The 21,754-nt window shown below is 42.5% G+C and overlaps 1 protein-coding gene and 1 non-coding gene across 7 annotated transcripts in view; both read left to right on the top strand.

Moving 5' to 3' along the window:
* ep400 (E1A binding protein p400) overlaps window positions 1–17,334 on the top strand; it is a 28,495-nt gene extending 11,161 nt beyond the window's left edge. The window contains exons 20-53 of one of the 6 annotated variants that reach the window (XM_067604582.1): window positions 171–357; window positions 942–1,111; window positions 1,235–1,422; window positions 2,466–2,768; window positions 5,189–5,353; window positions 5,560–5,712; window positions 5,848–5,918; window positions 6,073–6,362; window positions 6,621–6,823; window positions 7,069–7,238; window positions 7,992–8,188; window positions 8,350–8,461; window positions 8,672–8,965; window positions 9,071–9,145; window positions 9,271–9,405; window positions 9,505–9,549; window positions 9,717–9,870; window positions 10,667–10,902; window positions 11,051–11,224; window positions 11,319–11,366; window positions 11,475–11,611; window positions 11,755–11,811; window positions 11,905–11,983; window positions 12,612–12,779; window positions 12,883–12,928; window positions 13,011–13,117; window positions 13,312–13,513; window positions 13,593–13,726; window positions 13,936–14,169; window positions 14,589–14,763; window positions 15,193–15,341; window positions 15,488–15,640; window positions 15,742–15,819; window positions 16,246–17,334. In XM_067604582.1, coding sequence (XP_067460683.1) covers window positions 171–357; window positions 942–1,111; window positions 1,235–1,422; window positions 2,466–2,768; window positions 5,189–5,353; window positions 5,560–5,712; window positions 5,848–5,918; window positions 6,073–6,362; window positions 6,621–6,823; window positions 7,069–7,238; window positions 7,992–8,188; window positions 8,350–8,461; window positions 8,672–8,965; window positions 9,071–9,145; window positions 9,271–9,405; window positions 9,505–9,549; window positions 9,717–9,870; window positions 10,667–10,902; window positions 11,051–11,224; window positions 11,319–11,366; window positions 11,475–11,611; window positions 11,755–11,811; window positions 11,905–11,983; window positions 12,612–12,779; window positions 12,883–12,928; window positions 13,011–13,117; window positions 13,312–13,513; window positions 13,593–13,726; window positions 13,936–14,169; window positions 14,589–14,763; window positions 15,193–15,341; window positions 15,488–15,640; window positions 15,742–15,819; window positions 16,246–16,566 — 5,410 coding nt within the window. In that variant the 3' untranslated portion in view covers window positions 16,567–17,334. Of the gene's footprint in view, window positions 1–170; window positions 358–941; window positions 1,112–1,234; window positions 1,423–2,465; window positions 2,769–5,188; window positions 5,363–5,559; window positions 5,713–5,847; window positions 5,919–6,072; window positions 6,363–6,620; window positions 6,824–7,068; window positions 7,239–7,991; window positions 8,189–8,349; window positions 8,462–8,671; window positions 8,966–9,070; window positions 9,146–9,270; window positions 9,406–9,504; window positions 9,550–9,716; window positions 9,871–10,666; window positions 10,903–11,050; window positions 11,225–11,318; window positions 11,367–11,474; window positions 11,612–11,754; window positions 11,812–11,904; window positions 11,984–12,611; window positions 12,780–12,882; window positions 12,929–13,010; window positions 13,118–13,311; window positions 13,514–13,592; window positions 13,727–13,935; window positions 14,170–14,588; window positions 14,764–15,192; window positions 15,342–15,487; window positions 15,641–15,741; window positions 15,820–16,245 lie in introns of all 6 variants that reach the window. The other 5 variants (XM_067604574.1, XM_067604565.1, XM_067604557.1 and 2 more) reach the window with 5 other exon arrangements.
* LOC137172745 (small nucleolar RNA SNORA49) lies at window positions 7,441–7,571 on the top strand. Its single transcript, XR_010925039.1, has one exon. It is a non-coding gene; the product is annotated as a small nucleolar RNA SNORA49 (small nucleolar RNA).
* Window positions 17,335–21,754: the final 4,420 nt, after the last annotated feature.

Genomic DNA, 21,754 nt, shown 5'->3' with positions numbered 1-21,754 from the left:
TATTAACATGTTACCTTGTATTGACAGTAACTTAGATGATGTATTAAATTTGAGAAAAAAAAAATCAAAAGCACAGTATAACTTGTTGTAAATATTTGCAATAGATTTCTTTCCTTTTTTGTAAACCATCTTAAATCAATCATGTCTTCTGTTTTGATGTGTGCCCCTAGAGCCCAGGAGGCGCTGAAGACAGGTCATTTTGTCAGCGTGCTTCAGGTCTTGATGCAGTTACAGCGAGTGTGTAACCACCCTGATCTGGTGTCACCCAGAGAGACAAGCAGCTCCTACTTCTCCTCTCCTCTGCAATACAATATCCCATCATTGGTGCTGGGAGCGCTGCAGAATGACTCAAGCAAGGTATACATTCGTGCTTTGCATTGCCAAGATCCACCAAGTTGTTGGCTACTCTTTAAGTGTCTAAACAAAAAATTTGGTTTTTATGATGAGGTTTAAGACATAATAGGCAAACACCCTGAATAGCAGTGATTAACAGGATATTAATCAATTTTGATAAGTGAATAATTTAGGTGTTGCTCAAATGTAAAGATTTTCTTAGTTATTTGGATTATTGGACAGAAAAAAATAATCTTTGGACAGACAGAATAATCAGTATTAAGACATCACTTTGTGATTGACATCTGTCATTGTTTTTGACCTTTTAAAGACTAAACTGTTACTTGAAAAAAAAAGTTAATCAATTCACCTGTAATAAAAGCAATCATTGGTTTCTGCCCTGCTGAGTACACTGTCCTCCCTTTTTGCACTTTATATTTGCTTTACTTTATATCATTTGATTTGTTAAATGTTATGTGATTACGCCTTGATTTAATCAGCATTTGCTGAATATTCTGTTGTTTTGTTAAAATGTAATTATTGAAATGTATTCATCAGTCGACATTGATCCACTTCTGCTGTTGTCTTTCATCTCATTATCTTCCTAGATTGCAAACATGTCCATATTTGATCTGATCAATAATGAGAATAGACTGACTCGGTATCAGACTGAAGAGGCAGTACCCAAACTGAAAGTCACACAGCAGCTCATAGAGGAGATCTACACTGGTCCAGATCCACCACCACGACCCAAGCCATGCCCGATAAAACCCATGAGGTCAGCGATAAAATCTCAATGATGATGTTCCCCTTCTACGTTTTCAAACTGCTCTAAAATGTTATTGTTATATGGATATTCTGGCATTGATACAACATGATCATTTAATTTTTTTCTGATCAGATTGTTCCAACCAGTGCAGTATGGGACAAAGCCAGAAGGTCGCCTAGGTGCCATCACAACTACAGCAGGCCCGCGTCCTTCAACGAGCTCTCCTGCTACTAGCACCTCCGTTTCCACCACCAGCCAGTCAGCCCAGACCAGGGGCAAGTCCCCCGTCACCACTGCAACTGCTACAGCCACCTCTCATGGTAAGTGCATACCAGGGACGGTGCTCAGTAAAGGACAGGAAATTTTGTTTCCACAGAGGCTACTGGATTCTAGATAGTTTCATCTAACATCAAACTTTAAAAGACAAACATAACCACCCGTAGCCGTTATATTGGGACCTTTACCTAATGAGCTTATACATGTTTTAAGCTTGTGATGTGTGCATTATACAGTGTTGTGCTGCATGATTGTGTCATTGTTTTGGATTTAAATTAATCTGATTATACTGTATCATGAATAAAATATTAATGTAGGTTTTGCCCATATGGTCATATGTTGTTATTAGTTATTGCAGTGTATTTTAAAAACTGTGTGTAGATATTTATGCGCAGTCCTGCAAATTATATAGGTCCGTTATGGATAGGTTTGATGCACCTTCACTGGCAAATTTCACTGGCCGCAGAGGTTTCATTTGTTTAGATTCATTCTTCCATACAGCATTGGTGGGCTCGCCATACTGTTTTCCCCTAATGGCAGCACAGCCAGTAGGATACAGTTTAATGTATGGCTTTTTTTGGCAGCTTTAGCTTCCTGTGCCCTAAGTCTTTGTTGACTACTACATCATTTAGGGACTACCAGCCCTGTTCCGCTGTAACTGCTTATTGATTAAAAAAATGATAGGACAATTATGTAAGTGGTAATATTGCAAATGAAGATATGATGAAACAAACAACAGTCAGACTTGTTAGATAAAGAGTTGCACACAAAAGGTGCTTATTTCAGTTTGGGTGAAGTTTGGCTGCCACTAAATACACCCACACAGATGGAATTGATGCTCTAGAGATGCACAGTTACTGTAACACCAACTTTGCTTATTATTGTCAGGTACTATATATTTCATCAATCAAATTGTTAGCAGTGATGAATCTATCACTGATTGGTCAGTAACAACCCTAATTCTGCTTGCTGCGTTGGCCCACCATTGCTGAGTGAACATAGGCTTTTGATCGTACTGATGATTTGACTAAATATTGGGTTCCCCCTAACATGTAGTCCCATACCCCCATTACCTTGTACTTCACAGCGGTTGGAACAGCTACACAGAGAGCCCAGACTACCTCTTCTGTCAGCAGCAGCAGCAGCAACACTGCCGCCTCCACTGTAGCCTCCTCTGGGAGCAGTGGCCTTGGGCAGCATGTGTTGGGGGCTGCCCCTGTGGCCTTGGGCCAGACCTTAGCTGGCACAGTTGTGGGATCTATAGCTCCCATTAGCCAGCCTGGAATAGCACACGTCCCCAGGCCAGCTCTAGCCCCCAGCCACGCCATCCAGCCCAGCTTACTGTCCCAGAGGCTGGTTCTTACATCCCAGGCCCAGGCACGGTTGCCTAGTAAGTGGCCTCCCCTCCCCTCCCTCTCAGCATTTCCCCTCCACCTCCGCCACAACAGTACGGGCTGCTCTACACTGAGGCCTTTACTTGGGGCACTGCTGATATGTGTTCAGTCTTTACTCCTAAAACAAACTTTGTACGTAAATTCTAAAGTGCAATGGTAGCAGCACTGGTGGTACAGCGGTTTTGGTCTTTCAGTTACTTAAAGCACTGATGCCATATATCAGTAATTACAACAACTCATGGTTGTTAGTGCAACTCATGGTCCCAAAATTTGCTCCTTCAAATCAGATCTATAGCCATATCAGCAGCATCTCCACAGCCTCTGTATTCCCAGCTTCTTTCTCAAAACCTGCATGTACACTATGAACAACCCAGTTGTTACACCACATGTCACTACACTTAATTATGTTCTACCCCTTCTTTTTTAATCTTTTTTTTTTTTCTCCCAGTTTACTAATATTCTTTTGTCTCTTGCATCAGCCCAGCTGCAGGAAGAAATCCCAAAGCTTTGGTTTTTAATTTTTTGTTTGATAATGTTATGATTTCACTCTGATGTCGAGCGTCACTGCAAAGCATGTGAAAACGGTCTCAAAAGTTGCCAGCCCTTTCTGCCTCAAATGTGAACAGAGAAACCTTTTCAGTAACAACACACAGTATTTGATTATTTTAAAAGGGTAAACATTTTTTGGAAATTATCTTATGAGTGTTTGTTTTTTTCAAATCTCAATAAGATTGCTGAAACATTTTGAGTGTGATTCTTGAAGTCATTTGATAGACTATTTTACTCCAGCAGATACTAAAAAATTTTTTTAGTATCTGCTGGTTAAAATTTTGGATAATTTGTGCGCATAAATGAGTTGTACATAAACTTGACTCAGTGATTCATGCACATTGATTAATATCATGTGCTTGCCAATTGACAATTTAAATCCTTGATACTTAATACTTTATTGAATACGTTAATCACTGAATAATCCTTTAGATTGTCCTCAGCCTGACAACTCTTACTTAATGTATTTTCATTGCACTACCCAGCACAGTGTTTTGCTGTCATTGTTACTAATTTGTGCACACAAATTGTCAAATCCTTTTTCTCTGTTAGTTGCTGGGCTCTGTAAATTTAGTAAATTAGTATTACTATGAGTGCATTGCTTTTTTACACCACAATTGAAACACTCCTAAATGTTTAAATAAGCATTTTAAATTTGCTAATACCATTGGGTACTTTCTGATAGCTTGGTTCTTGAGTTGCAAAATTGGTATGGTACTGAGAGATACAGTACACTGCCAGTCAGAGGTTTTTGAACACCCCCAATAGTAGGCACCTGAATTAGTAACGTATGACATACATTATCTTAATGCCTGTGTTAGCCCAGTTTATGTATTTACAACATCTATAGGATCAACTGTTAAGCCTTTCTGATGCACCTGAAACTTGCTCAGATTAAGAAACATTAAAAGGCTAATGGAAACATTTAAGGGCTGAAACAAACAATTATTTTCATTATCAGTTAAACTGTCGATTATTTTCTCCATTCATCAATTTAGTGGTCAGAATAAAATAAATGTCAGAATAAGGTGAAAAATGTCAATCACTGTTTCCTAGAGCCCAGTGACATCTTCAAATGTCTTGTTTTGTCCACAGCCGAAGGATATTCAGTTTACTGTTATAGAAGACTAAAGAAACCCGAAAATATTCATATTTAGGAAGCTGGAATCAGAGAATTTAGACTTTTTTTAATGACTCGAAAGGTTAATCAGTTATCAAAATAGTTGTCAATTAATTTAATAGTTGTAATTGATTAATTGACTAATAGTTGCAGCTCTAAAACATTCACTGTGAGCCTTAAAAAAGTTCCTCAAGGTTCATCATGCCATTTCCAAACTACTTGTAGTAAATGTTCAAAAATGTCTGGTAAATCAGAATGAGTGTATTGCTCAGATGAAAAATGGCTTAAAGGTTAATCATATAATATTTGAAAAGTTAAAAAAAAAAAAAACTAGTGATAAATAAAGGGTGTTCAAAGACTTTTTATTGACAGATATCATTTTTGACACCAATCTCTAAGTATATTTCCTTGTCACCCATGTGTGTTGCCTTGAAAAGGCAGTCAAGTGCGGTCTTGATTTTTGTGTATGTTTCAGGCTCTCTGTCTCACCTGAGGACTGCTCTTAAAGCAATTTTCTTTCCCCTTCAGGGTTTGTAAAAATAGGAGCTGCTATGGTTCTGTTGTGGAGGGCGACTGGGCTCGTTCCACTGATTAACCCACCCTGGATCTGCATGTCTTGTCTCTTTTTCACCCTTTTAACTAACTGATGCAGAGTATATTTTTATGTAAATGTTAACATGGCAGATGTTTCAACAGACATTTAAATGCCGTCTTTAATGAAGTGTGTTTTCTTCCTTTTCATTGAAGGTGGAGACGTGGTGAAGATCGGTCAGCTGGCCAACATAGCGGGTAGTCAGAATCGTATCTCCCAGCCAGAGACTCCTGTCACTCTGCAATTTCAGGGCAACAAGTTCACTTTATCCCCCAGCCAGCTCCGCCAGCTCACCACCGGACAGCCCTTGCAGCTCCAAGGTACACTCGGTAATGTACATCCCACTGTCACACTATCTTTTCATTCCTTCATCACTCATTTTTAATATCCTTTTAACATCTTGATGAAATTCACCTGCCTTTTGATCATAGAGGTGTGATAAATGTTTACACTGATATATCAAACTATGGACACTTACTCTACCAGTAGTTTTTTTTGTAATGGTTGTTTATGTGTCATGTTTTAGGGAACATCCTGCAGATTGTGTCAGCTCCAGGGCAGCAGATCATCAGGCCCCAGGGATCCATGGTAATGCAAACAATGCCACAAGCTGTTCCTGCCTCCAACGCCTCAGCTACACCTGGTACACCTCATCCTGCTCTGTCAACAGCCCAACAAGGTGACTCATCCAGTATCAATTTATATTAAACCTCTTCTCCTGCACAGTAGGTTTAACACTTGCATTAGCAATAGCACCGCTACTGCAAATTGATAGATTGTATCCTTCTATTGACGTTATATATTTGTTTTTAAGCGCTGGGTGTGACTACAAATGCCACAGCAGCCGCCACCAAGCTTACTACTGCAGCTCATGCTGGATCACAGGTTGGTACTTTGCTTTCAAGCTAAATCAAGTAATGCATTTCACTTTTTGATAATCTGACTAAAGTAAAATCAGTTTACAGTATTTATACAAAATTTTGTAACGTTGTGCACATTGGATTGTGGCTGTGTGCACTGTCCTCATTGTTACATTCAGGAGTCTTCAGAAGAAAAGACTCAGCAGATGAAGCAGCGTTTGAGCCGCCTCTTTGAAGCAAATGAGCAACGTTGTAGCCGCAGAGTGTTGTATGGGTCAGACCTGCTGCAGGCATGCACTGTGAGCTCAGAGCCTGGTCACTCTGCCCTGACTGCTGGAGGCTGGAGGTGGGTGGGTAGAGAGAGCTGCCTCAGGGCCCAGAGAACCTGTGTGGCAACCACCTCTACTCTACAGTCTACCCTGCTCTCTGTCGAGGACCGGCTGGAGGCTGCCAGCAGCCTGATCAAGAGGTACTTCAGCTCAGTATTAAAGCCTCCTCCATTCTATGCTGCCTATGTTGTTTGAGACCATAAAATGCTTGATGAGTTCATGCGTTGTGTGCCACATTGTTACGATCACATTGGTTTGGTAAAACACTGATTTTTTTTTTTTTTTTTTTGCAGTATTAGAAATAAGCACTGCCTTTAAGAATTACAATGCAATGTATTTACTAGTCAGTTTTTCACTGCTCCAAGTCACTGAAAACCTGCCACTTTGTCACCTTCTAGGCTGGAATGTGTGGTGCCTGCAGCTGTAGCCCTGCCTCCTCTCCTGTATGCAGCCAATCCCCCGGTTCCTTACAGCCTTGCACAGAAGTCCCTCCACTGTCGGCTACAGGAGGCCTCTGCTCCCCACAGCGCCGACATCCACCACTTGGTGACCGGGCGTCTCTTCCATTTTCCTGACATGCAGCTAATGCAGATGGACTCAGGTTAGCGCAACACTATTTTTTCTGTTTCACATGCAATCTGCTGGGACTGCGCAGCTAATGAATTAAAATTGTGTATTAATAACTACAACATAATTAACTGGTAACTAATGTGTATTGTGTGTAAGAAAAACAACAACCGTCTATTGATAAAGATCTTCATTGATGGCATAAACTTTGGTGAAATACCACAAACCATAACATGTCATGAGTAATAACTTTATTTTGTATATTTTTCTTTTCAAAAGGTAAACTGGAAGCGCTTGCTATTCTGCTGCAGAAGCTTAGGTCAGAGAGCCGCCGTGTCCTCATCTTTACTCAGATGATGAAGATGTTAGACATCCTTGAGGCCTTCCTAGATTACAGGCAACTCACTTATGTGCGGGTGGATGAAAGCTTCACTCCTGACGAGCGACAGGTAAAATCACAACCGTTTGAAGTGCCTCTGACAAGCAGTACTTACAGCGAGCTTATTCTGTGGATGTTATTCACATTATAGTAAATATGCAGAAATTTGGCCTCATGACACTTGATCAAACATGGACAAGTAAATTCATCTGGTGACTTAAGCATTAGATTGTAGTTGTTCACAAATTCATAGACATCCATACCTTTGTGCGGCTCCCTGTCTAACACCGGGACCTCCCAGTGTCAGTGCAGACTTCTGGCTCAACAAGGGGACAAACTATCTTGCTCTCTTCCCTCCCTGCTGGATTCTGTTCCTTCCAGGGCCTTATGAGATGCAGACATTAGTTAAGATCACAGTCTGCGTGCATCTTGGGTTTATTTCTTTTCCATTAACTGTTTCCTTTCTGCCTTACCTCTGCTTTAAATCTTGAATGCTTCTGTCCTGATTTTGTCTAACCTCTTGTCTGTCCCTCTTGTCTCTGAGTTAGTTAGACCTGATGGCACTGTTAAAAAAAGAAGATGCAGACAACTTATTGGCTGCAGAAGTCACATTCAAATGGATAATAAAGATTAAACTTTAAAAAAAAAGCTTGGATTAATTACAGCATTAAGAGGGTGTGCAAGGTACAAGGTAGTGCTGCAAATCACTGAAATAAGCAAAGAAAGTCCAAATTAGTAACATCTTTAATGAAAAACATTTTCAACAACTTCTTCCTTAGCCTTTGCTAAGTGTGTTCATGTGCTTGGTGTGTCCTCCCTGCAGGAGAATATGAAGAGGTTTAACAGGAACAGACAGGTGTTCTGCAGCATCCTGACCAACCACTGCTGCGCTACAGTTGGAACTGTCTTTGATGCAGACACCATCATCTTCTATGACACAGACCTAAATCCCAGCATGGACGCCCGCACTCAGGAGTGGTGTGACAAAATTGGACGCTCCAAGGATATACACATTTACAGGTGATACTACTAATACAGGAATACAGGCACATCTGTTTTAATTCTGTATTTTTGTGTTCCTCAACACGTCATGGTAAAAGATGTAACTTTTACCTCCTGATTAATCAAGGACTGTGGTGCTAGTTTAAGGTTTGGGTTTTTTTCGTTGTTTTTTTGCCCAGGTTGGAGAGTGGGAACTCCATTGAAGAGAAGCTGTTGAAGAACGGCACCAAGGACCTGATCAGAGAGGTGGCTGCCCAGGGCACTGACTACACTCTGGCTTTCCTCACACAAGTAAGATGAACTTGCTGCAGTTTTTTCCTGGAGTTTCAGAAAAACCACACACCTCTATTTTTCACTTGCTAAAAGCTAAATTTATTCTACTATGAAAGCCATGTGTATGCACTGTACTCTTTGTATTGTATGAAGTCATCTGTATACATAGCTAAGCTATTTATACAACTTGGGACAGAAAGTAACTGACTAATGTCTGTGTTTTTCTAGCGGACAATCCATGATTTGTTTGAGGTGGAGGCAGGCTCTGGGGAGAAGGTGGAGGAGTTTGTGGTTCTTCACCAGGAGCCATCAGCCTCTGAGGCCATCTCTCCCAGAGTGGCTAGACCCTACATCCAGGCTCTCCACAGCATAAATCTGGATGCCCTGCCAGAGGAGGATGAGCAGCAGCTGGAGGAGGTGGAGTTAACAGAAAAGGGTTCAGCAGAGGACGATCAGGAGTCACAGAGCCAGGTTAAAGAAGAGCCTGCTCAGATAGAGGAGCTGAATGCGGTCATGGAACAGGTACTGTCTGGAAGCTGGAAGTGGAAAAGAACATATTCAGGAAATAATGAAAAATAAAATTCTGTTTACTGAGTTTATATTACCATTTACTTATCCCTCAAACAGCTCACACCGATCGAAAGGTATGCCCTGCATTACCTGGAGTACCTTCACATCAGTGACGATGAAACTGTTCTCAAGGTAATGTAAACTGTATATTTCAAAATCAGACTATTAATCAGCTAATGTATCAGCTCTACTAAGTTGGCATTTCAGTTTACTTAAATTAGTCAGATTGAGACATGTTTTGTGTTTATTTTCCGTAGGAGAGATTAGAGTGCTCTAAGAGAGGCTGGGAGCTGCAGCAGCTGCAGAAGCTGAAGGAGGAGGAGGATGAGCGGCAGGTGATGGAGGGAGATGAAGATCTCTTCACCTACACCAGAGAGGATGCCTACAACATGGTGGGTGGCCGTTGTTTCTCATCATAAGATCTCATGAGAACTGGTGTGTGGATTGCTTTACATTATTGTCAGACATTAACCTTTTCTCTGTTGCACCAGGAGTATGTATTTGATGCGGAGGACGGCCATACAGAAATCATGCCGGTGAGAAATAAAATGTTACATAGGAAAAAAAATAATGAATCTTCCAATTACTGTTTGCCAGCAGAACAGACTCTTCACTCTCAATTTCTGCATGTCACTCATCACTATGTATGGCATTTAAATCTGTATTGTACTACAGTGATGTTTTTTGTGATTTTCCAACACAGATTTGGACTCCACCCACACCGCCGCAGGATGACAACGACATTTACATCGACTCTGTGATGTGTCTAATGTATGACACCACACCCATGCCAGAGTCCAAGCTGCCTCCTATTTACATCCGCAAGGAGCACAAGAGACTCAAGATGGATCCCTCAGGTGAGGATTTGTGATTAAGGACTTCACTAACTGCTATGTCAGTCTTACACTGAATATGATTACATATGTAGTTACGTATACATATACTTATTGAGAGTATTTGCTTTTGATCTAGGAATATTTTTTCTGCGTGCAGAGAAGGAATTGTTTTTAAACACAGGAATAAATGTATCTTCAATAGATGAAGTTCTAAAAGACTTAAAGAACATTGGTATATAAATGTATCAAGTACGGATGTTAAATGAATTTCTGTAATAACCTTTAAAACAATAGAGACCGGAGCCGAAGTATCAAAATTTAACAGAATTTATTTTCTTGTACAAGAAGGAGTGTTTCACAATGCAACACACAGGATGAGGTTACAAAGAAAAAGACTCCTCGAGGAGTCAATGAGTCAATGAGTTTTTATACAGTGTAGGTGGGCGTTCTTCTCCCAGTCTGTCAAGTACAGACTTCATCGATAACATCATGACCGTTTTCAGTTCTCCTGTTGAGGAGCCAACCTGCTAAACTGACCCCCAGATGACATGTCTCGCCCTGTTTCCAACAAATTTTATTTTCTACATCTTCCTCTTTACAAATATAATGCTGAACTTCCTTGAACCTTAGCTGACGAGTCTGCTGATGTTGCAGTACAAGACAATTCATCATGATCTATGTAAAATAGGAACACACATACACAGTGTAATCATAATTTTTATAACAATGGAGATGGTCTGTTGAATAGACACATCCTGAAATGTCACTGCAGGTTTGTTTGTTGTCTTTTTTCTTACCCAAGTGTGTGTTTGTCCAGCAGCTGCCAGGAAGAAGAAGAAAGGCCATGGGGAAACAGTCATTCCTCCTCGCTCCCTTTTCGAAAAGGCCAGCATGCTCAAAGTTCGTCGCGAGGGCAAGGACCAGAAAAAGAACTTCTCCCTCAAGCAGCAGGCACCCTTTGCCAAGCCCCTGCCCTCGCTGGTTAAACCTGCCATGGAGGCCGGTCAGGACAACCCAGAGTGGCTTATCAGTGAGGACTGGGCTCTGCTTCAGGTACTGGCTCTGCTAAATCCTTCCATGATATTCTTTACTTTCTAAGCTGTATTGTTGGAAGCAAATACTGTAGATCTTGAATTGTATGTCACTTTGTCATATGTCATGTATATTCAGGGTCCAAATATCATTGCTCTTTTTCTGACAGGCTGTAAAGCAGCTGCTGGAGCTGCCTCTGAACCTGACAATCGTGTCTCCTGCCCACACTCCCAACTGGGATTTGGTGAGCGATGTGGTGAACTCCTGCAGCCGCATATACCGCTCGCCCAAACAGTGTCGCAACCGCTATGAGAATGTCATCATTCCCAGAGAAGAGGGCAAGGTAAAACAGAATCAACATACCTTTCTGTAAAACTGTGAAAATGGCAAGTACCTTTGTACTAGTTTGTCTAAACCATGTCTCGAACCGTTTTCAGTTGGTGTATGAGGCAAACCCCAAGAAGAAAACCAAGAGCATATACAAGGTACTATACCCTGTTATTTGTATTGAAAAAATGTTCCTTTGCTCTTGAATTCGTGGCCTCACTTATGTTCTTTGTTTGTTTGTGTCTTGTGCGTGTGTACACACTCAGTCTAAGAACAGCCGTCCTCTAAGGACCTGTCAGATCTACACACAGGATGACAACGCCACTCACATTCAGCTCTACAACAGCCGCTTTGAACTAATGAAGATCGTTGCCAGCAAGCGGAGCCCACCGATAAAACCGCTGTGAGTACTGAGGATTGTGTCAAACCCTGATTAATTGAAACTAAGAAACCTCTATGTTCCAGACTATTATTTCATATCTTTAGAAAATGGTGAAATCAAGTTCAGATGTGGTGACTTTTTAAATGTATTCATTTAATTTACAGGCTTGGCATGAATCCATTCCAAAAGAATCCCAAACATGCCTCCGTCTTGGCAGAAAGGTGCGTTTCATGTTGCCATTTTCATGTTATTGACATCTCCACTTTTAATCTAGAAAGAAAGAAAAAAGTGTAACATCTGTTTCATTTCTACAGTGGGATCAGCTACGACAAGCCCCTACCTCCCATTCAGGTGGCATCTCAACGTGCTGAGAGGATTGCCAAGGAGAAAAAGGTAATTGTCGGAAATGTGTTGACAACTGCTTACAAATGTAGATGGCAACTTGCAAGGTCATGGATATGCATGTGTTAAGGCATGCCAGGAGTATGCAGGTCTTTATTTCAACAAAAGACAATATCATGTGGTTTGACTGTTAACATGGCTTCAGCCTAAGAGAAAGTTAACTAATCAAAGAAATCTGCTGGTTTAGTTTTCAGTAGATTGACAACCTGCCTACTAGTGAGGGCACAAATAGTCGTCTGTCCCTCTCAGGCTGCAGCTGTTCTGTTCAAGTTAGGCTAGGTCCCAATACGTGTACTGGTATGTACTGACCGCAAGGATGGGAATACATCCCCCCCAAAAATTCAAGGCAGAATGCATCCTAAAGTATTAAAGTTAAAAAGCTTTTGTTATTGTGGCTTCATGACTTAAAAATAAGACTAATGCATATCGAACGGACACGTCCATCAGGAGCACCTGCTTTGTTTTTCATGTATATTATGTATTCATATGTATTTTAACTTCCCTCGGGGATTAATAAAGTATCTATCTGTGTATATCACATCCAAGTAGAGCTTGTTTTTCATCTTAACTGGCATGTTTAAGCAGTCTTTGCTTTTGTTCATTGTGTGTGTGTTTGCAGGCCCTTGCAGAGCAGCAGAAGGCTCAGCAGTTGGCGCAGCAGCAGGCTGGAGCTCCCCAGGCTTCACCCGGCCAGGCCCAGACTCCCGCTGCTGGCCAGGCTCAGGCTCAGGTCCCTCAGGCTGCCGCAGTTGCTGGAGCTGCTGCTGTGCCTAATGCAGCTGTTCTGGTGAGAATCAAAACATCCTCCATCAATATGCTTCTATAGTCAGATCAGAACAAGCCACTTTGTACCCAGTAAAATCTCTTCACATATGTTTCATGTTTTTCAGGCTGGAGCCATAAAAAATGCCACTGTGGGCACAACCATCCAGGCTGGTACGTTGACACACACACATGGTTTACATTACAAAGCTGTTGGTGTTCCAGCACTTGACTCCTTTCTCTTTGTTTCTTCCAGCAACTGTAGGGGGGAATGTGATTGTGAACACAGTAGCTGGAGTTCCTCCAAGTCCCTTCCAGGCCAACAAACGCCTGGCATCTCCAGTCATACCAGGCACCCTGTCTGTGAGTCATGTTCAGTTATCTCTGCTGCTGGCTTAACTCACCCACCTACTGACTTAGAGGAATTTATGACGCAAATAGTCTTTGAATCGGCATTAAGCAGCATGCATAACCACTACATCCTGTAGACATAATGATCATTGCAAGTGTTGGAGCTTTTGCTCATTTTGTTGCTGTTATTGTTGTTGTTGATCCAGCCTGCTGGTGCCGCTGGAGCCCAGGTGGTCCATGCACAACAGAGGGCAGTTACAGCTGCTGCTGCCCCTGCAGAAGTGGTAGCCATAGCTGCAGGGCAGGGCGTTCGAGCCGTTACCCCAGTGACAGCATCTGCAGTAGTTTCTACCACTCTGAGCCCGGTGCAGTCACAGACTCGCCCACTTGTCACTCAAGTCACACCAGGTAATGAACTGAACACCGACATCCATCAAGTCCTTGTTCATGTTTTTACATATCTGACAACCTGCTGTCATCCACCCAGCCACAGGTATGCAGTTGCAACAAGGAAAGCCTCTCACTCCAGCCCACCTGCAGATGCTCCGGCAGCAACAGCTGCAACAGCAGCAGCAACAGCAGGCTGCCTCCCCACAGATCAAAGCTGTCGGCAAACCACAGGTACACCACCAGCATCTTTACACAATAGCTGCACAAAACACGATGGTATGGGACACTTGAGAAATGTCAATCACTGCTTGTCTGGAGAATGTTACTGAGAGTTCTGCCAGTATGATCGTAGCGATGGCTGTATCGTAGTAGTAAACAATACAATGGAACAGTGTAAGGGTTATGATAATATGATAACGTGTATAATACCGTGTTTGCAGGAGTTGTTAAAGATGCACAAGCATAAGTTGCAGCTGCAGCAACAGCAGCAGCAGCAGGTAGCTGCAGCAGTGGCAGCAGCCCAGGGTCAACAGGCTGCAGGGGCCCAGCAGACCACCCAGGTTCAACCTGCACAGGCTGCCCAAGCCAATCCCCAGCTAGCAGCTGTGGCAGCACCCAGACCTGGAGCCGTGCTGACTGGTACCACAGTGGCCAACCTGCAGGTGGCTAGACTGGTAAGATTGTGAAATTAATCATTTTACATACAAAATACAGAAACCACAACACTTAAATGAGGTAGTGCAAGTAATCGGTCATAGTTTGTCCTCACATTATGAACTAAAATACCTACTACAGAAAAAAAATCTTGGTTGTTGTTGGTGTATAACAAATCCATTCATTCATTTCCAGAGGAGAAAGCTAAAGTCCAGATGCCCCTCCTCCTATTCGTCACACATTTTTGTCTGAAGTTGGCTGCATGTGAATTCTTACTTCAACAGGACACCAGTTAACAGACGTTTTATATTTGTGTGCAGCTCGGTGTTCCAGCAAAAACTTTGTCATCCTCTGTAAATCCCTGTCCTGTTCTCTCCTCTGTTCATGTTAGCAGCTGAAGTTGGTGCAGCATTAATTCTGGTCCTGTTTCCATTCATAGACTCGCGTGCCCACTCAGGGCCAGATTCAGGCTCAGGCAGGACAGACGGCTCAAGTGACCCTCACCAAGCCTCCTGTGGTCTCCGTGCCTGCTGTGGTCTCATCTGCTGGCGTCACCACACTGCCAGTCACTGTAGCAGGGATTAGTGTGGCTATTGGCCAGGCCCAGAAAACAGGTGTGTTAAAACTCTTATTAGTTTTTCTCTTTGTGTCGAAGCAAACTGACTGACTTGAATGTTGGTCTTTGTGTCCATACAGTCTGTGACAAATAGCTATCAGCTATCAAACTTAGTAATGGTCTACAACACTTTAAAATGAAGCATGAACTGTGTTATGGATCAGATGCTGTTCTTTTATTCATATGCATTTCTTTGCTCAGTATATGAGACAGAATTGATTGAGTTGTGACAAAAATAGAAGTTAATTTTGCAACATGTGGAACAGAACACAGGATGTGTTGCAAATCAAAACGGCAACAATATTATCTGTGTTGTACATCCTTTTTGTGAAATCCTGGTGTTGCAAGGAAAGGTGCTTTGGTTATTGTCACACACTTCTGATATGTCCTAAATCTTCTGTATGACATTCTTTCTCCCCTTTGTCAGGTGGTCCTGTGCTGACGCCGTCCTTCCCCCAGATGCAGGTCCAGCAGCTGCTTCAGATGAAGAAGCAGCAGGCGGCGGCAGTTCAGGCAGCAGCTGCAGCCCAGCAGAAGGCAGGGCAGCCACAAGGACAGGCCACTGTACAGCAGAAGGTAAACAGACCAACAGCAAATGTTGTCGACAAAAACTGGTCATTCGGTATTAAGTCCAGGAGAAGTATGAATCCACTAAGGAGATAAAGTGAATCAAGTTACTGTATTAAGCGCAGTTTTGTATTTCCCCTTACATCGGCACCCAGCAGATGACAGTACAGGCAGCCCAGCCTACCCAGCAAACACAGCAGAAGGTGACCTACGCTGCCACCACCCAGCTTCAACCAGGGATCAAGACCCAGTTCTTTACTACATCCATCGCCCAGGCTCAGAAACCCAGTGGAGCTCAACAAATCCAGGTACATCATCACTGGCAGTCACTATCCTAAAACAAATATTTGCTGATAAATAATGGGTTTGTGTGTTGATATGAGATTTTCATGTTTACCTCTCTTATCAGGTGGCTAAGCTCCCACAAATAGTGCAGCAGCAGCCTACTGTGGCCAATATTCAACAAATCGTGTCTTCTCCTCAGCAGGTAAGGGTTTTAGGCTGAGCTTTGCTCCTGGAGGTAACTTCTGGGTGGCTAATGACTTAAACATGTGGTGAAGTCTGTCCCTAAGCTATATGACAGATCCTTTACCCCCTTATAAGCTTGACATCCTCAGACAGAGCCTCTGTACTCCAGGTTTAAGATTAAATGTCACTGTGGGCTAGGAATCATCATTTTAATTCATCATTTTAATAGACCTGCCTTTCTAATGACATGTTTGATGCTTTATCTTTTTATAGTCTGTGTAAATGTAATGTCTGCGTCAAGGCAAAAACTATGGCAGATCAATTAATTTTCAGTTTGTAATCTCTTTGTAAAACCAGCATAAAGGTTTGAAGTGCAGTGGAATGAATCACAAATAACACAGGATACACAGGATGTAATTGTTATGTTTGTCTTGTTTCTCTTCAGATCCAGGCTCAGCCTCAGACCGTGGCCCTGACCCAGGCAGCCACATCGGCTCCTGCTCAGGTGCAGATGATTCCCGCTGGCACAGCGACAGCCCAGGTAGTCCAGCCAAAGCTCATCCAGCAGCCGGTGGTGACTGCAGCCGCCTCGCCCCAGATCCAGACGCCACCTCCCCACAGCCCCGCCCAGCAGACTGCAGCACCCTCCACTGCCGAGTCCCCGGCACAGCAGCCCGCTCAACCCCAGCAGCCCACCAAGGGCCAAGCTCGACAGGGTAGCATAAGAGCCAAAACTCCTGCCAAGCCCAGTGGGGGGACCAGCTAGGAGACACACTCATGAAACCGAATTTACTGAGTTTTCCTGCAGTACAGATGTGACAGTACTGAAGTTGTACTGAAGTGTTCTTATGAATCTCACTGCAGCTAACAGCAGAGACAGAAGTCCCAACACACCCTCAAACACACCAAACCTTTACCTCATCCCAACCATCTCTAATCTTAACATGAACATAACACAGCCATTTCAGTGCTGTTTTGGCAGACCAGTCACAACATGTCTGCCCATGACTCTGCTTTACTGAAACGAAACAACGTTGTTACTTCTTTATTCATTCGTTAAAAAGTGGAATGTTCCTTGAAAATTACCACAACTTAAAAAAATTCCCCTTCAACTGCTGCCCAATACATCATATGATCAGAGACACAAGTCACGCCTTCAAAGTGATGATTACAATATTACTCAACAGATATGTGAGGCTGAGACTTGTTTGTAATTCTGAGTTGGGGAATGAGCTGTCATTAGAATAAGTGTATTGATAAATAGTCCCTTTTATGTCTAATTCCCTTGTTGTCTATAGATAATGAATGGAGAATAATGCACGTTCCTTTAGTCATTTGTTTTTTATTGCAGCAAATACACTGTAAACATGTACTTTAGTATTTTGTGTTTTCTCATAAATTGTCTTTTTTTATTGATGTCGGAAAAAAAAAACTGTAAATATCAATGAAAAACATTTGTACTTGTAAAGTAGTTGTGTTTTCATTGGGTTTTTTCAGCCTAATTGTAATAAAGTGTTTTGTTTTTATACACAAATTCATCATTTTTCCTTTCATTTTTTTCATTAAATCCCTTGTAAGTAATTGGAAGTCTTGTGAATTCTTAAAAATGCACTCTTTGATTTTGTTGCTGCACCCAATATCCCTCTAATTATTATTTTTTATTTGCAGCTTAGTGTTTTGCAACTCATCACTGAGCTGGGACTTTATTGGTTGTAACAAAACCAGGGAGTGTGTCTTTAAAATCAGTTCGAGATGGGAGTCTTTGGTGCTGTTTGTATACATATTCCTTTTTTGTCAGACATTAACGAAAAAAATGTCAGTCTGGGTTCATCTGGACAAAAAAAAAAAAAACATGGGGGTCAAAGGTTGCAGTAGATTGTCAGTAAGAATTTTGGTTTGGCACAAAGCTGATTTTACATTTGCAGCATCTTGCCTTTAAGACAGTCTGAGGATAGCACTGGAGACCAGAAAGCCTTTCTCAGCACTGTCTGCTTGGCCTGGCTGGCTGCTGACACTGGCAGATATGTCAGCTGAGTAATTCAGACACAAGGGCAAAAGAGCTGAGGATTAACTCAGACACCTAAAACATGTGTCTATTAAACTTTTGCAAACTCACTATGAATCAGGACAAACAAAATCTGTAAAAAAGCATTCCATATCAAGAACTTTAAATGCTTGTGGCGATGATGAGGCAGAGTCTTTGTCCACAAGGGGGCACTGTTGTATCATCCAATATCACCCTGCACCCTCTTTGAAGAAGGCTTACTGGTACTCTGGATTTTCCAGCTCATTGAAATTTCCCATCTGCTCCTCACTGCACACCCTGCGAATCTTCTCTCCACTAGCATTCGGTGGCCGGTCCACATTCACCACTAAACGAATGAGACAAGGGAGGTGAGGTAGAAGAGAGGGCCGTGAGATGAACAGATGGGCAAAGCTGGTTCCTTTGGCCTGGACATCACTCCAGCTCTGTGCTCAACCTCTCTTATTTATGCTTCATAAAACTGCCCATTGGAAACAGGAGTTATAGGTTAATGGGTTGAGAGGAGGATTTTTTTTTTTTTTTTTTTCCTACAGCGTGACATGAAGGTCAGACATGAGAAGCGGGATAATGGTCCTGCACGTTTATTAAAGCAGACTTCAGATCATAGGAGCTTTCATGGTGCGATTAAAGAGAGTAGATGAGTCACACCACAGGTTCATACTTATCACTAGCTTCACACCTCCTCTCTCTGTGAATGTGTGCGAGTGATGGAAAGAGCTGCAGAGAAAAAGTAAACACTTAACAATGTAAACATTTGTGTAGCCATTTTCCACTTTTCTGCCATCCACATTTTATCTGGATGTCAGATTAGATAGAGTTGGAGGGGGAAAGCACCTTTCACACACTAGTGTAAACATGCAAACACAGTGTTTCTACCCTGATTTTAAACTCAAGGAACAGCACTGCTCTGTGATCCAGGAACTCAGAGTGAGAGTTTACAGCTGTGTAGAAAAAGTCCCCGTGGCAGCACTTTGGAGGGCAGGCTTGTATTTTGATATCTTTATTTTCATGTGAAAAAGTCACGCATTAGGAGGGATGCAGGGGAAGCGGTGCTGGGTGAAGCTGTCAGAATCGGTTTCATCTTTCTACTCAGACACCAGCCTTCCCACCATGCGAGTGTTTACCTCAGGAGGGTCTTTAAAGCCTCTGAACAGTGTCTAATGTGTGAACCAGAGATGATGGGCTGCTGTTTAACTGTTGTGTGTTTTCCTCCATTTGCACAGAGCCGTGAACAAGAGCCCCTAAGCAGAGGATGCCATGTAAATGACAGCCTTTGGAGACAGGGATGATACAATCATTACGTGTGTTGACACATCAACAGTGAGGAGATCATTGTGGTGAGGGCTTTGTTGTTGCCTAAGAGACAAGCGGGGCTGAAGGCAACAGATGCAGAGGCTGTGTGAGAGAGGGGGGGTGGAAAGAATCTAGGTAGGAAAGAACCCATTGAGGCTTGTCATGTCAGAGCTGAGCCCTGCTGCACCCTGCAGATGATAAAGGCCAATCGCTCTGTCTATCATTCCCTCCACACTCTCTAATGTCCCGGCCAGGCACTGATCACACAGCCTCGGGGGCTCCCTGCTAATGATGCTCCTCCAATGATGCTGATGATCACCGCTATTGGAAAAGAAACAGGCCATCTATACTGAAAGGTTGCCATGGCAACCCACTGCGACCCCTTCAGTGCAAATCACAGGGCTGGTGGAACAATGGTTTATGTAGCACACGTTGGCAACACGGCTTTTCAGACATGCCTCCGTTTAGATTCTCTTTAAATAGATGGATCACATGATCACACAGATGAATGATGGAGTAAATGAGTAAAGATGAATGACGCTCATCCTGTCATGCACAAAAGCTGCTCCTGTGCCTTTGAGCAAGGTTTTTAAACCTCAGTCACTGTGGAGCTGCTCTCTGCTCAATAGTGGAGAACAAGGTTAGCAGCTTGTGAATGATATTGAAATGCTGCCTTTTTGATCTATTCTAATATAGATAAAAGATAAGATGATTTCTATGATGTTCTCCCCTCATAATGGGACAACTTCACTCTGTTTAGTCATGTCCCTGTGCTCCTTAAGCCTCCTACAAGCGGTGAGACTCCTGAGGCCTATTACTCTAAATGATGAGTCACAGTTCTGCTGGCTGATTTCTCTGAATTGCAGGGGGATGATGGTGGTTGACGGGGGGGGAGGAGGGTGTGTGTGTGTGTGTCAGGGGTAATTGCTCTGCATGCAAGATGGGGTGAGAGAGCACAGGAGCTGACACGCTCCACTTCCCTCAACATAGTGATAGGAAGTGTCATTTGGCACTTTGAAAACGTACAACCACCGAGATCTACAGTATAAGTCTGCCACTCTCTGCTCCCACACCTCCCACTCATTTTCTGCGAATCTCTCTCTCTCTCTCTCTCTCCCTCTCTGTCTTCCTCCTTCGGCTTCTCTTTCTTCCCCGCTCGCCTCTTCCTCCCTCTTCCTCTCTGCCTGCTCCTGTCAGCTCACTACGCTCGGCTGCTCTCATCTTCCACGCAAACGTCTTGTGGTATGACAGTCATGTAAGTGAGTGGCTGCGGACCACAAAGGGGATCTCTGTCTTCTTTCTGAGTCCTCTGGGCGATCACCTCGGCTGAGGTGTGGCCACCTGTCTCAACACACAAGCCCTTCGCTCGACCTACCTGCCTGTCATCTGCCTGTCCTACACGTCCTGTATGTGCTTTGTGAAATATTTAGATACTCACATTATTTACTGAGGCAAGGGAAGAAAGCCAAGCCTTCCGACCTGAAATGCACTCCTCGGTTATAATGCCTCCCTTCCTGGTGCAAGCCAAATTCAGGTATTAACTGTCATTAAATGAATCCACTATGCTAGGTGGGAGCATAGATCACAGTCTTCTCTTCTGCACTGATGGTTGTCAGTTCTTGTAGTTTAGATTTTCATGAAGTCTTGTTTGGCCAACAACCTCTAAATAAAATACTGAAAAAATAAGTCATGTTCCTTGTTAAGCAACATGCATATTAAAGGGGTTCTTCAGAAAATTGTAATTGCACTTCCACGAAGTTAGGAGACTTGCAAGAAAAAGAATAAAATAAAGATGGTCAAAATCAAAGCAAGATATCCTGAATTTTAGTCAAGTTTCAAAAATACTGCATCCTGCATTTCCCATAATGCAACACATAAGCATCTTTCATCAGCCCCTATGCCTGTTAAAGTTAATTTAAGATTTTTATTAAATCAAACCCAGTTTTTGATACTATTTATGATCACTGTTAAGTGTATTTACATTCTTTACCTCTTTAAATGGTACTTTTCATTTTTAGTGGCAGTGTCTGCTATTTTATCCCATTGATTTCATCCTCACTGTTTACTGCTCACTCTCCTACAGCTGTATGAGAGCTGTACTAGGAACATATTATTCCTCTGCTAGTTCAGTGCTGCTCTTTTAACTATCGAAACATGGGGGTAGATTTTATCGTAAAGAAGGAAATGCAATTTATGTATTTGTGCTTATCGCTGACCACAATCATTCATCAAAAATGAATTTTTGGCAACAGGAGGGAGCATCTACACTGAGCTGTTAGATGATAAGTTGCAGGAGATGGGCTGCTCCTCAAAGAAGCAACAAACTTTACCATGCCTTGCTGTTGTGTGAAATACTACTTGCCATATGCAGCATGAAGTCATATTGTAGTTGAAATTATTTTTGACTGCCTTCATGACTAAAATGTAAGTTTGTTTGGCTGCTCTGTAAACAGATACACCAGTTGCTCTACTGTTGAATTTCTGACAAAGTAGCTGCTCAGTAAGTGTTTGCTGTTGTATTAAACTACACTTGCTGTTACCGCCAGTAACCACAGATGTTGTCAGATCAACCAGGACTGAAATTTGAAAGGATTACAACCTATAATGCCCTCATCTC

Source organism: Thunnus thynnus, chromosome 2 (genome assembly GCF_963924715.1).
Source record: "Thunnus thynnus chromosome 2, fThuThy2.1, whole genome shotgun sequence".
NCBI lineage: Eukaryota > Metazoa > Chordata > Actinopteri > Scombriformes > Scombridae > Thunnus > Thunnus thynnus.
The sequence above is the reverse complement of the archived record's forward strand: the minus strand, read 5'-3'. Positions and strand labels throughout refer to the sequence as shown.